This window comes from Sebastes umbrosus, chromosome 18, assembly GCF_015220745.1.
Source record: "Sebastes umbrosus isolate fSebUmb1 chromosome 18, fSebUmb1.pri, whole genome shotgun sequence".
Lineage (NCBI taxonomy): Eukaryota > Metazoa > Chordata > Actinopteri > Perciformes > Sebastidae > Sebastes > Sebastes umbrosus.
In genome coordinates, this window is record NC_051286.1 from 11798966 (window position 1) to 11813741 (window position 14776).

Sequence of the window (14776 nt, forward strand, 5' to 3'; positions counted from 1 at the left end):
AAACAATATTTTCCCAATGAATGTTTTTATTTGAATGCACAGTAAACAAATGACAGTCAGTTCAGGTTTGACTGGACTTACACTTAACAGCTCGAGGCTTTTCATCAATCAATCAATCAATCAATCAATCAATCAGTACTACTAGTATAGTATGCGGTTTCGAATCCAAACAACTTTGCTGTGTTGCAAATGCAACATGCTCATACAGTAAGTTCCTTTTGCTGAATTTCTACACAGGTAACACCTGGTCATGTCTGTATTGGCTTTTAATTACCAAGATTTTGAACATGTAGATGCCCAACAGAGCTTCCAACACGCTTGAGCGATGAGTTGTGTTCTTTACCATGATTGAAATGTTGCTTTGCAGCAGCTTGGCTCCAACAGTCCAGTCCAACCAATCACCGATGATAATCCAGTAATATTTACATTTTATTATTATTATGCAAAGAAACTGGAAACTAATGAAGCGGTTGAAAAACTTTGTACTGGCGTCTTACTGTGCTGATTAGCTAAAAGAAACACCTGTGAAACCATTGCAATTAAGTCAGCAGGTGCGCCAAGGCTTCAAAATAAGAGCACACGCTTCAAAATAAAAGCACAAAAATATATGCTCTGACAATGTCCATTTCAGACATCTTTTAAACAAATGGATACAATTTCGTACATTTATTAAAAAATGATATGTTTACACGATACTTTTTTTTTTTTTGGAGGTGTGTAAATCCAGCCAAACTCAACATGTAATCATTGAATTAGTGGATGAACAATAACCAGTTGTAGCGTTGAAGAGTTTGAAATGTTGAACAACTGCATCAAGACAAAACAATTATGTATAAAATCAGCTTGGAGCCGCTCACAGCTCTGTCTCTCTGCCACACACACACACACATACACACACACATATTTAAGACATGACAAATTCAGAAAAAACTTTGGTGCAAGTAAGCATTAAGACCCAACCGACTACACACAAAAAGCTGTGGATAGATTAGACGTTTCCCAACAATACACTTCCTTCATTATGTCTAGGATTTGCTTGTGCAATTTTTAGCTATTTAAAAATTCAACAGATATATCCTAGGCCACTGTTCATTTCACAATTTCATCATTGACATAATTTTCTTCCCAAATATATTAAAGGTTAAAATTGTGTGTGCAGAAAACACAATACCTGATGTTTTTACTTTAACAATGTGTGAATTTAAACACAAAATAAATTACACAATAATTTGAATCAGTTTTGTGTAATATGTAAAGTAAAAATAATGCCCAATAGCCCCTTAAACCCCAGAGAAAGTGCACTTTGGTTGAGGCGAATAAAAAGAAAAATGATCTGCTCGTCATTATATATGACACCTGCTGTAAAGCTGTTAGAGACTGACTCAAAATCACAGATTATGAAAGGCAGCATAAAAGATTAACTGCATTGACGCTCATATTGTAGTGAATTGATGTAGTGCAAAGGAAAAAACAACAGCTACAAAATCACTTAATTTATAAATAATTATCTCATGAAATGAATTCAATTACAACCTTTATACTTTATTCCCAAACACCTCTCATTCTGCACAACACACATCTACAACCTTCAGATGTTGCTTGCTGTGCTCTGTCTCATAGGATGTGGGTGCAGTCAGAGCAGGACCCACCGTACTGCAGGACTGTGGGGGCTCTGCCAGGGCTCTCATAGCTGACTCGGGGTCCTGAACTGGAACCACCTGAGCTGCCGCCACTGCTGCTGCTGTTGTTATTGTTGCTGATGGTGAAGGGAGGCTCTCCATCAACCTGGGACCAGGGCTGACCTGGTCTGTCTGGACGCTGGATGCGGTGAGCGTCTAGCATCTCGAGCAGCAGGTCGTACAGAGGCACTTTGTTCTTGCACTTCATGCTGTAGAGATGCTCCATGCCTTTGTTGCTGCAGGAAGTGTAAACAAAAGGGAGATAAGGAATTAGGCTAAGTTTATGAATCAGTCAGTTAATGAGAAAAGCTACAGAATGTTTTCTACATCCCTGAAGGCTCTTTTCAATTTTATAATTTGATCTGTTAATACCTTCTTCTTTTTAGCCCTTCAGTTGCTTTTTATTCAGTTATTTATTATTCAGGTTTTGCCCTACTCTCTTTGGAGGATTATCCTCCTAAGCAATTTATATTTAATAAGGCTAGAGTTTTTCTGTATTTTTTTCCTGTCCATAAATCAACTGTGTTAGGGGGTCTCTAAATACTTTCTGACTTCTCTACCATGTCTGTATCACTTAGCACCAGGCCCATTTGTTCCTACAAAAGATGGAAATCTTTTACAAATACATGGTTTCATTTTTTTTTTTAAGTCATAATATAGTGAGTCGAAAAAAGTCATAGTATAGTATGTAAAAAAAAAAGTCATAGTATATCATGTCGAAAGAAATGTCGAAAAAACTTTAAAAAAAAGTCAGATGTATGTAAAAAAAAAAATCATAGTATAATATGTCTACATTTTTTTTTAAAAGTCATAGAATAGTATGTACAAAAAAAAATAAAAAAAAGTCATGGTATAATATGTCTAAATTGTATTTAAAAAGTCATAGTATAGTATGTCGAAAAAATTCAGTCATAGTATAGTACGTCGAAAAATGTGAAAAAGTCATATTATAGTATGTAAAAAAAAATCTTAGTATAGTATGTCAAAAAAAAATTTAAAAAGTCAAAGTATATTATGTCGAAAAAAAGTAATCGTATAGTATGTTGAAAAAATTCTAAAAAGTCATATTATAGTACAGTTTGTCGAAAAAAAAGGTATAGTATACGATGTCAAAAAAATGTGAAAAAAATCATAGTATAGTATGTTAAAAAAGGACATTAAAAAAGTCTTATTGTAGTATGTCTAAAAATGACATGAAAAAAAGTCATAGTATAGTATGTCATAAAAAAAATCATTAAAATGTCATAATAAAGTATGTCAAAAAATGTCACAAATAGTTTATGTCATAAAAAAAGTCATTGTAGTATAGTATGTCAAAAATGCCAGAAAAGTCATAATATACTTTGTCAGAAAATTGTCAGAAAAAAGTCATAGTATAGCATGTCAGAAAGAAATGTCACAGTATGACATAAAAATGTAAAAAAAAAAAGTCATAGTATAGTACGTCATAAAATTTTCATAAAAAAGTTATAGTAGGCCTATAGTATGTAATAAAAAAATATTTTAAAAAGTCATAGTGTATTATGTCACAAGAAATGTCTTGGTCATAAGATAGTATGTCATAAAATTGTCATAAAAATGTCATAGTGTAATATTTGATAAAAAAAAATGTATATATAAAAAAAGTCAGTATAGTAAATAAACCCTTTTAAAGCATTTATCTTTTAAGCTCCTACCACCTCAAAGAGCCACTGCAGTTTACTGAAGCATGATTCTTAGCAGAACATGTTGAAAAGGAAAGACTTTTAATACGGTAAAAACAAAAGAGTCATTTTTAATTTAATTTCACCTCATGTGCCTGATGTGGGAGAGCAGGAGGAGCAGCTGGGCCTGTCGTCTGGACTGCTGCTGAACCGAGCACCCTGATTGGCTGATATGATGTATGAGAGCGTCTGTGATGGTGTCGAGCATGCTCTGCACTGCCACGGTGTCGTGGAGGGGCTCCATTGTGCCGGTGCAGAAAGAGAAGGCACCTAACAGAGGAATATAAGCTTACTGTAAATTTGTAAAAGCTAATGGACCTTTATGATCTTAAACAGAAACTTCAGTAGGAGTAATATACCTCATATCTCACTCAACTTGCAACAGATTTAAGTTAAAAACAAAAAACAATAACTTCATAAAAGATCTGACTCACACATGCACATAAGAGCAGAGCATTAATTGCAGATGCAGTATTGCCCACACAGCAATCAAACGTTCATCCGGCTATAGCAGCTGTGCCAGTTGTGTCATCCCGCTGGTATTCAGTCTACTCAGTTACCCATATAGAATATCTCAATCTCCAGGACAAACACAGCCCTCTGTGCTTCCTCATGTTGTCATGGGAACAGTTATCAGGGCATATTGAGGGCCTTTTGAGGGTACAGGCCTCTCAAGAACAGTCTGTTCGCCTAATGTGCCTGAGTAGCGTTCAGAGTTACACCTCTGTGGGTGTAATTTGGCATTGTTCACTATTTACTCTCCAGAACAAAAACGTAAACCTGCAACAAAGTGGTGTGGAATTAAAAAATTAAGCTAGAGAGCTTTTGTTTTTATTAGAGAAGTGTCTCTTCTGTCCACGGTCAGTGTTTCCAGGCATCAGTTGACGCTCGGTTTTACTGAAAATGTTTCACAAGAAGGTGACTAAAACAGCAAACACTCACACATGTGGCCTCACCAGAGTTGAGCAAGATGATAGCTTTGAGACAGACAAACTCCTCGGGTTTGAGTTTGAGCAAGCGGAAGCGGGAAGCAGTAGCCAGCAGCATGTCAAAGATCTCAGCCATGCCTTCGACACAGTCGCCTTCGTTCCTGGAGAGCAGAATGAAAGAAAACATGGCATGGAGGATTTTTTATTTTTTATTTTAGAGTTTTGAATTTCTCTTTTCTTTTGCATTTAAAATTCTGAAAGTCACACAAAAACAGAGTCCAAGTTCTGACCTGCAGTGCACCATCAGCAGAAAAAAACTAAAACCTGACATCATCTGCGACCATTAAACTATCCAAAGAGTGGCCAGATAAACAACTAATGGACCAAATCACTGTAACGCTCCATTTGTCAGCACAGTTGAAAAGTGACGGAAAGATGGATAATAACCAGTGCTTAGAGTGCAAGATAGACTTGGACAGCACAGAGCCAAGGGAATTTGTCAACCTTGACCTACAGCATTTTAGTCATCATGTCCATTTGATGAGGACACTCATACGGGGATCAGGTTTTAGAGATAATACACTGTAATACACTTTGGAATCAAATAGGACCATCAGACACATCAGAGTAAAAGCTCTGTCTCTCTGTCTCTGCCTGCATGCCTCCTTCATTCCTCTGTCTGTCTGCATGCCTCCCTCATCCCTCTCTCTGTCTCCACCTCCCTCTCTTTCTAGATAGATACTGTGGTGAGTCCAGCTTGTTTACTTTGAACATGGGGGGAAATGGAGGGAACAGGCTGTGCCTGCAAAGCAGAAATCCATGTCTGCATCTCTATTTTGTTTGTCCTCTCTGTTCATCATTTAGCTCCCTCTCTTCCGCCTCCTCTCCCTCCATCGTTCTTCCTTTTCCATCATTCCTTGCATTGAGTCTTTGATTAAATCTCTATCCTGGTTGCCGGCTTAGCACTGTAATGATGAGGGGGTATTTCAGGTGAGAGAGAAGCTGCTCTCCTCTCCGTGGGGGGCATGTAATTAGTCTTTCAATCTACGGCGGGCGTGTTGGAGTGGCACAATGGCTGGCAAGGTGTGAAATGGAAAATCTACAATGCTGATATGTCACTCTTAAGACCTGTGTGAGAGTGAGAGATTGAGAAATAGGGAGGAAAAGCAGGTGACAGAGAGATGAAAAAGTAGATGTATGTCACAGAGACGTTAGGCGAGTATTCCTGGTAACCTGTCCAGTATGAGGTCCTGTGCGAAGATGAGTTTGCCGGGGCAGTGGATGGACCTCCAGATGAGCCCGATCATCAGCACCTCCAGCCATGAGCTCTCCAGCAGCTGCACCTGGTCATGGAGGCCCAGCTGCAGGAAACCTAGAAAAACACACACATACGAAGTGAAATCTAACAAGCATTTTTGTGAAAGGACCAATGTGATCCACGCCCAGAGTAGATTTAGCATGGTTAAATGTTTTCTGTGCACCTTCATCCCACTCATAACAATAGAAACATGCATGCCCTTGTTTCCTGGCAGGGAATGGCTACTTAAATGAAACCATCTGTAATCTCTCTGCTGTCTTACGAAGCCTTATCGCTGGCACTCAGCTGTCTCAATTCATATGTAATTACAGACAATTCACTCCCATTGTCCCCCTCTGTAACCTGTTTGGGATCCCCTTGCAATTAAAACTGTGTGCCTTTGGGCTTTTAGTGACGCACAAGGTTGTAATACCTCAAAATCAGGATTTACTCACTTAGGGAGCTTGTTGGTGTGTGTATGTGCGTGAGTGTGTGTGCATGCATGCAAAAGGGTGATGTGTCCCATACTGCGTTTAGGCTCTATGGGGTGCCAGCAGATTGGCCAAACAATCCTCTCAAAGGTCATGACTGTAATAACCATCGCTGTAATGGCTCTGCATTTGTGTGTGTGTGTGTGTGTCCATGTGTGCCTCCACTGTAAAAGGTCTCCCACCACCTCTCTGTTGCCTAAGCAGTCAAATAGATCAACAATCAAGGGCCACAACCTCTGTCACACAGTACAACTGTACATTTGAATGTTTCAGAAAGATAGTGGGTCTCATCCACCAACTGAGAAAAACAAGAATTTTCTTCTTGAAACCCATTTATGACATTCTGTTATTTTCTTATTTGGGATTTGTTCTGGGATTTGGTAAGAACAAAATCTACATACACACAAGAGCACACTTACAACCATTTGAGAGCTGACATGTCTATGCAAAATAATTGCTTATTGGGTTTTCTTCAAATCTACAGTTGTATAATATAGGATTTAAATCACAATAATAGTTATCATTTATGCATCATTGTCTTTTAAATTAAACACTGCACTAACACTTAAACACTTAACAAGTAATAGCATCCCATGCATCTTTTTTGTGTTATTTTATATCCACGACCATAGACTGTATATAAAAATCGACAACATGACTGCTCCCCAAAAGGGAAGCCAAAACATCTGGATCGCTCCCTGGTGGCTAGTTGCAGTATAGGTCATAAATCCCTCACCCTCCATGTTAGCGGATGGGACATGAGCAGAACTAAAAAGTCAAAGTACACATTCAAATACTTTTTTCCCAAAGATGATTTCTATCATTTTAGGTAGTTCTTATCGCGCTGATTTATGTTCAAGTGTTAATTTTTCTGATAAGTTTGGTTTTAATTAGTTATTTGATGCTATAAAAAGGGGGTGAGATGTCATGATTCGCAGCTGTGAGTCTCTTTCGCTGACAAACTGCAGCCGTGCTCGGCTCGCGATTGTTTGGGCAGGTGACCTCGATACTGCGGTTCCACCGCCCGATCGCTACTGCGCAGACTCTGGCTCCAAATGACATCAAAATCTCAAAATAACGGCTCCAATATCCCGGATATTTTGGCTTCACTTCTGTACAGTGAGAGAAAGTGGAGACACGTTGTCCTTCTTTATAAACAGTCTCTCTATGTCCACTACTGATGCTACTAAATATGACCGCTCATTTGGCGTTCACTTCCTGCAGAAGTACCTCCACTTCAGAACTATTGAAGTATTTTTTTTTACGTTTGTAGTCCGGTGATCCACCCTTCGTTCGGGTGTTTAATTTCCGTGTGTGCACACGGCTCTGCAGTCTCATTTCCTTTTAAGACGATTGGCAGGGCGTTTACTTATTCTGATTACAATCAACTGGCACAGACCTTCAATTTACGAGGACAATGGGATTCATCAGTATAATAACACAGGTATGAACAATTCTGTGGTTAAAGAACATGTCATGAATGTGACGTAGACTTTTCTAAGGACCTTCCTCAAAAACAAATTTGGAAAAAAAGAAGCCCACTCTTTCCAAGCTATTGAAAATATGTCCCAATTTGGACATTGTCATGTCATGGTGCTCCAGCAGAGCTGACTCACATGTTTTGTACCGAGCAAAAGAATTTTATTGAACTGGAAGTCCTAGCTCAAAGACCTGATGATGTCAATGAGCATTGAGAACATATAGTTTGTGCTGAGAGGCTGTAATTTCACCTGGAATCCTACGATCCAAGACTTTTATAATCTTAATAGTCTTCCTGTGACTTAGTTTGTCAGTAGTTATTTGTTATGTCTTCAGTAACTGTATGACTATATTATTTAATGGGCAATTTTTTTTTTATTATTTTGTGGATAGCAACAGACAGCAGTGTCTCTGGAGGGTAGGAGGGCTTGTGGTAGTGGGACAAAGAGCCCTGTTAAATAAAATACATACTGTATATCATTAATGTTTTTTCTGGATTCAATATAACTTTGAGTTTGTTCAATAAACATATATTTTTTTTAAATAATTAATTAATAAATTGACTGAGAAAATATCACATGCATGAAAGCAAATGAGTTTCACCATCTACATAGAAGTTGCTGCTATTCTGACCGGTCAACACGACATTACAACAAGCCTGACATACAGAAGTCAGACTTTTATTGCTGATTATTTGACTTTGGGGTTTGTACCGCTGAAAAAGAATTAAGGGCGCTTTCACAAGCAATAGTCTGTTTGGCTAGTCCGAATCACGGTGAAATTGATCATTTTGGTTGGTTTTCTACTTAGACTGGTTCGGTTTAATGTGGACCAAATTAATTTGCTGAGGGTCTCGAGAGCTGCCACTTCTATGCAGGGAATCGTCGACTTAGATATATTGCCGTCCAAGTGTTTTCATTTTGACTCGGAACTGATCTACAGTACGCATGAATCCCTTCTTCTGCGCTTTATTTCGAACCACTTTTTAAACGTCACTATTTTTGTGGACTTTATTTAGCTCATTCTGTATGTTCTCTTCGGCTCACATGTCAAGCAAACATCAGACTTCTGCAGAAGTCCAGGTCAGACCTCTCCCACTCATGTTAACCTGTCGTTTCCCTGTGTCCATCTCATCAAGTGCCCGCACAGGCAGCCTGCGTTTTGGTCCGACCACCTTTCAAAAGTGGTCTCGGACCGGTTGTTTTGGTCCGCACCGAAGTACAATTACTGCTTTCACAACTGCCCAAACGAACCGCACCAGAGTTTGATTAAAATGGACTAAATGTTGGTTTGTGAGTGCCCTTTGAGTATTTAATGGTGGTCTGACTACCTACTAGCCACACTAAGCAGTACCTGGAAGCTTCTTGGCCCAGGCAATCATGTGGACCAGCTCCTTATCGGCCATGCTGGTGAGCAGGGTCATCATGGTGACCTCGGTGTAGGGTCGGCTCAGCTTCTGACGAGAGCACAGTATTGGGGGCTCGGCACATTGGAGCAGAAGGAGCACCTGGGGAAGTAGCAGAGATACAGAAAAAAATCAAACCAGAAAAATATAATGGATGATAGATAATTGATGGATTGATGTTTCTACATGAATAAGCACCTGGTCAGGAGGCATGCCAGCCAGCAATGATTTTCCTCCTCCACCACAAGCACTGCTGCGTTTCCTCCCATCCTGGGGGGGCACTGTCCTGTGCTCCTGGTTCTTAGAGGCCTTGTCTCTGTCATTGGTTCCAGTCCGTCGTTTGTCACGCCGCAAAACACCCCCGCGGTCCTTGCGCACACCTTAAAGACACAGCAGGGTTTTAATACAAAATAACATGCAGATACACAGAAAAAAAACATAAACACACATAAACCCATCAGGCTTTTTTCTCGACCACGCTCACACGACTTAATATCCTGTTTTTACCACAAAGTCCAGCAGTACAGATTATATGGATGCCTGTGTAATTCAAGAAATATGAAAACAAAATAAGGGTGTGTTTTAATCAGTAGTTGTACTCCTTAAGAGGAAATCACTTCAAGGTCATGTTAAAGTTAGACGCAAGCTTATCTTGCATCCACCAGCTCTCTCATATTTGTGCAGATCCTCTTGACAACAAGCCATGGTTGATAAATGGCAATAGTTTTGAAATTTGTTAAGAATTGGGCAACCAAATTATCTTATTTTGATGACATAAAAACAATATACAGAAAAGCTAAATTGTGAAAAAACAAATCATCAGAGTTATTAAACAATTTAAAAGTTAAAACAACAGGACAACCAACCATAACACAACTGAATTTAGTAATAGACAGCAAATATCAAAAAAGAACATTATGTAAAATAAATAAGGGATTGGTCTTGTAGGTGGTGTTTCTACCCACCTCCTTTCATCATGCCAACTTCGTAACACTTCCTAAGACGGCAAGCCTGGCAGCTCTTCCTCCGATTCCTGTCAATAGTACACTGATTGGTTGCTGGGCACATATAGTCATTGTGACCTGAAATGGAAGAAAATCTATTACTTCAAACCCCCCACTCCAGTGTTCAGTTCAGATTTATGTTATTTAGTAGCCAGGAACACTCTATTCCTTTTTTAAATGGATCTGAGATGGAGAAAATTAAAACGTGGCGTCTTGGCCCTGTCATTGCCATGGAGACTATTGGTTTCTTTATGACCAGTCTTCCGTTGTAAGACTTATCAATATACCGAAGCATCATATCACAAACATTACTGAGCCACTAAAAGGAGATGACGTTTTTATCTGCACACAGAGTCAGCAGTACATGGAGGTTGTACACCATGTTGTACGAAAGACATGAGACGCAAACAGAGAGGAAATGGTTAAAACATGTGACTGAAAATAAAAACAAACGTGAAATTTAAATTCTACTCCCTTAACTTAAAATCTCTGTTTCACAACATCACAATTTATGACATATTTTCCCTCTTTTTCTCCTTTATCAAGCTCCAGTTTGACTGCTTATTTCCCTGTTGAGGTTACAGACAGTTCACTTCAGAGCCATGAGCCTGCTAAGCAGCTGGCGCACTAAATCAACATCCTTAAACATTCAAACTTTCATTTTCTCTGTTGTGGATGTTTTTTAGATTCCCAGATGTGCCTGATCAAACCACACTAAATTGTCATTTGTTGACAGACAGCAAAACTATTTTTTATGGGACACAGTGCTCCATTTATGAAGTTGATATTGTACTGTTAATTACAGATAGAGTAAAAAAAATGTATTTAAGTCTGATCATTTCTTAGACATGATATATCACAAACAGGTGACATTTGAGAATTACATCCATTAGATTACCTACCCTGGATGCTCCTCTTAAAGAAGGCCTTGCAGCCCTCACAGGACCACACCCCATAGTGGTACCCAGAGGCATAGTCACTGCACACGGCACAGAAACGCGTCTCTTTGGCCATCTCAAACCCCCCGGCCCTGGCTCCAGCCCCTGACTCCCCCACACTGTATGACTCGTCGCTGGTGCCGCACTGGTCCTCTCTGGAAACGGACTGCTGACTGGATGGTATACTGGACCTGCCACAGGACGTGGATTTCAGCTCAGTTAAATTATCTCATAAATCTTCATAAAAATAATGACAGATGAAATAATAGATACGATAGCTTTCTTGCCATAAAATAAAGCTGGACATTTTGTCAAAAATTGCTCAATAAATGTCTTTTATCATAAAAAGTTAGAGCCGGTAACTACTTATTTACAATTCTAACATTTACCACACCAACTTTAATTTGACAGTGGCAGAGACAAAAGCAGAGCACTTTTTTCCACCTGAGTTAGGAAGCCATCTGTACGTGTGCTTCTGTTGTTCTTACGTATTGTTCCTACCTCAAGGTCTTTGACAAAGTCCTTAATCTCTGGAATTAGAAACCAGGGCAAAGCTTGATCCTTTCTATGGAGATAGTGTCAATGTTTTGTATAAAGCAAAAGATCAAAAAAACAATGCAGTTATATAATTATGTTTTGTTTTTAACTGCATTGTTAGGACTGTACTGAATGCCATAATATGTGAGTGAAAGATATTAAATCTAGTTATGTGGCAAAATGCCACACAACCACTCAATAGGAAACTGAATTATTATGAACAAGATTAAACAAAATGAGAATTTATTTCTTCATGGATATTATTCTTTAACTTTGTATTCACATTATAATGGAGTAGGCAAAAAAACACACAGGAGAGACAAATCTGACTCTGATGTCTATTGATTTTTTGATTGCACTTCACCTTTCAGTTAAACAATCACATTCAAGCAGAGGTAATGGACAACAATCCAGCAACTTCACTTAATGGTTCAGCAGTGATTCACACTTGTTGATGCGGAGTCTATAAAAATAACTTTTTTCCAAGCACACAACAAACACTTTTTCTCCACTCTGGTAATAAAGAGAAATTGTATTATCTCACCTGTAGATGGGTGTTGAGGTGGTTTCCAAATAGTGGTGGCTGGGTGGGTGCATAAAGGGGCTGAGTCGGGGGCTGGAGGGCACGAACACCAGAGGACTGCTAGGCCCACTACCCAGGGACTGAAGGCTGCCACCTGAGGGTGGTCCGTGGGAGTCCAGAGGAGCAGAGTAGTAGCCAGCGGTGGAGTGGCTGTAAAGAGGAGTCGGGGCAGGGGTGGGGGCGGCATAGTCGTATGTCCCTTCCAGGAAGTCCACAGTGGCTACCCCTCCGGACCCCCGGCTCTCTTCGGGGTACATGTCACTGAAGGGGGCACGCGGTGGAGGCGAGGGACGTTGCGAGGAGAGGGTCTCCAGTTCTGAGAAGGCTGGGCTGATCCTGGGTCTGAGTGCTGGTCCACAAGGCTGCTTGCTCTGCGTCAGGCTCTGCCTGAGCAACATCACAGCACAACAGCACCGATATGCAACATGATTTAGACTTGCACTCCCATTTGCTAGGAGGGGGAGTGGAGATGAGTGCTGCTCTCTCTCTCTACCTCTCTCTGTCTCCCTTGCCTTTTTTCCAATAAAGCCCTTCAGGCAACTTGAAACATCCACTATTCTTCCAGTCCCTTTGCCCTATCTGCCTTAAGCTTCCGCCTACCAAGCTAAAAGAAAAAAAACATCCAAAAAGACTCCTCCCTAGTTGGAGGGATAAAGAAAGAGGAAGATGGACTGATTCCCAAATAACTTCCCTGTCCTCTCTCTCACTCCACTATTTTCTTCCAACTTCACCTAATTCTTGCATTGAAAGGCTTTTGCTGGTTGCAGCTGGCACCCAGAGAAAAAACATCTGTAAACTGGCACTAAGCTGTTTAATGTATCACATACTCAGCAAGCTACCAGCATGACGTATGAGAGGTCTATTTGTAGCCAGATTATTGAATACACCTGAGACTCTGCAGTTAATCAAATCACTGTGAAAATGAGAAACATTAGGACAATGGTTTTAAACAACGGTGGCTAAATGAAAGCCAAAATCTACCATGATACACTACTCACCTCTCACACATGAATCATCCTCTATCTGCTCTGCAACACTGGGACTATTTGAGCCTCGTCTCTCCCTCTCTGTTTGCCTCTCTCCTCTTGCTGACTCTCAGAAATCTAGCTGGGCTCATTGGAAACAATGGTAACAGTGTAAAGGTTAAAAAAAAAGAGGATAAACAAATTAAAGATGCAGCCAAATCGATAACTAAACCACGGTGTGTTTTAGTGCCAGGTCACCATAACACAGCAAACAGAGCAGGAGGTCAAATCTCATTCCAACAGCCAATAATTACACAATCAATCCCAAATGAAGGGATTGATGGTTATTTTAAATCAGATGCTGAATGACCTAAATTAAATATTTTAAGAAGCATTACCAAGATATTTACAGAAATAAAAAAAGTGACATTTCATTGAAAGGAGGATGCCATATATTATAGGACCACAATATGGACAAGTTAATCATTACTTTACCAGGTCAAGTCACAGATTAAATAGAACATTTAAACAAATCAGAGCAAAGGGGCAGGGTATTTATGTAAATAAAGATCTAAAGAAATCAATGTTCATGTTTACTGCCCAAAAGTTCCAGGTTCCTTGCATGTTTTGGGACCAGGCGTCAAGGTAAAAAAACAACCTTGCGAGCTGAAACACTTCTAAGAAATCAAGAATAACAAACTATAAATGGAGGGATTATTTTCCAATATGCATGGCAAGTGTAAAATAAAAGAAGTTAAAACAGGAGTTCAAAGTAGAAATAATAATTTAGTGCACACATTTGCAAGAGGTTATTTTCAAATGATCAATTTCAGAATTCAGAACCATGATGATGATAAAAAATAATCAAATAATAAAAAATAAAAGCAGTTACAACAGGAGTTCAATGTAGAAATAATTATTTAGTGCACACATTTGCAAGAGGTCAATTTTATAACTAATACCCAATGATAGAAATGATAAAAAATCATCATATAATTTGGGTTAAAATAGACTTATTTCTACATAAAACTGTCAGCTGACACTAGTCAATAATGCAAGAAATTCATAAAGATAAAGAGTATCCCAAGCAGCAGCCTCCACTGAGGACAACCTGAACATTTGGCACAGGGACTTCATTTTCCCTTCTCTGCGCAACATCTTTCTTGAGCAAACAGCCCAATTTTCAGGACATGTCAGGTCAAGTGGAAAACAAGTAGCCCTGATGATACATATTTTTTAAGCATTTCCCCTGGAATAAAATGAAGACCTGGGTTACATTAGAAAACAGGAAAATGAAGGGTTAGAAATGAAACAGCTAAAATCACCTAAATGGCTCAAGATAGGCTGCTTCTTGCCGTAATTGACTTAATTTTCATGACAGACCACTTTTACAGCATGTCAGCAGCCTAAATGATGCCAATCAGTTTTTGCAGCTCATTCTGGAATTGTAATGCACATGTTGCAGCATTTCCAGCTGTTATGTTGGCTGTTTTTCTAGGTCCACACTGACCTGGGGTACATGAAAGGTCAACAGCTATAGTTAGTTATAAAATATCAATGAAAAATGTCACAAAACTGGTGAACATTTAAGACATCTACTGATGAATTATCTGTGCACAGATGCATTTGCTCACAATTTTAGGTGAATTGGTTCACAATATTTGGCTGCAAATTGCATGTAAATAAAATACTGTTGCTGCACTTGAACAACGTTGACTGATCCATAAACCATCTGGATTCATACACTAGATAAAAAAATGCAATTG

The 14776-nt window shown here is 39.3% G+C and overlaps 1 protein-coding gene across 1 annotated transcript; it reads right to left on the reverse strand.

The window, feature by feature from the left end:
• Nucleotides 1-8: 8 nt before the first annotated feature.
• Nucleotides 9-14698, reverse strand: esr1 (estrogen receptor 1). The gene is given in 11 exon segments (XM_037750156.1): nucleotides 9-1646; nucleotides 1648-1915; nucleotides 3469-3652; nucleotides 4339-4472; nucleotides 5545-5683; nucleotides 8932-9085; nucleotides 9182-9363; nucleotides 9949-10065; nucleotides 10890-11116; nucleotides 12007-12432; nucleotides 13044-14698. Coding segments are annotated over 11 exon segments (1929 nt in total). The 5' UTR covers nucleotides 13055-14698; the 3' UTR covers nucleotides 9-1559.
• Nucleotides 14699-14776: the final 78 nt, after the last annotated feature.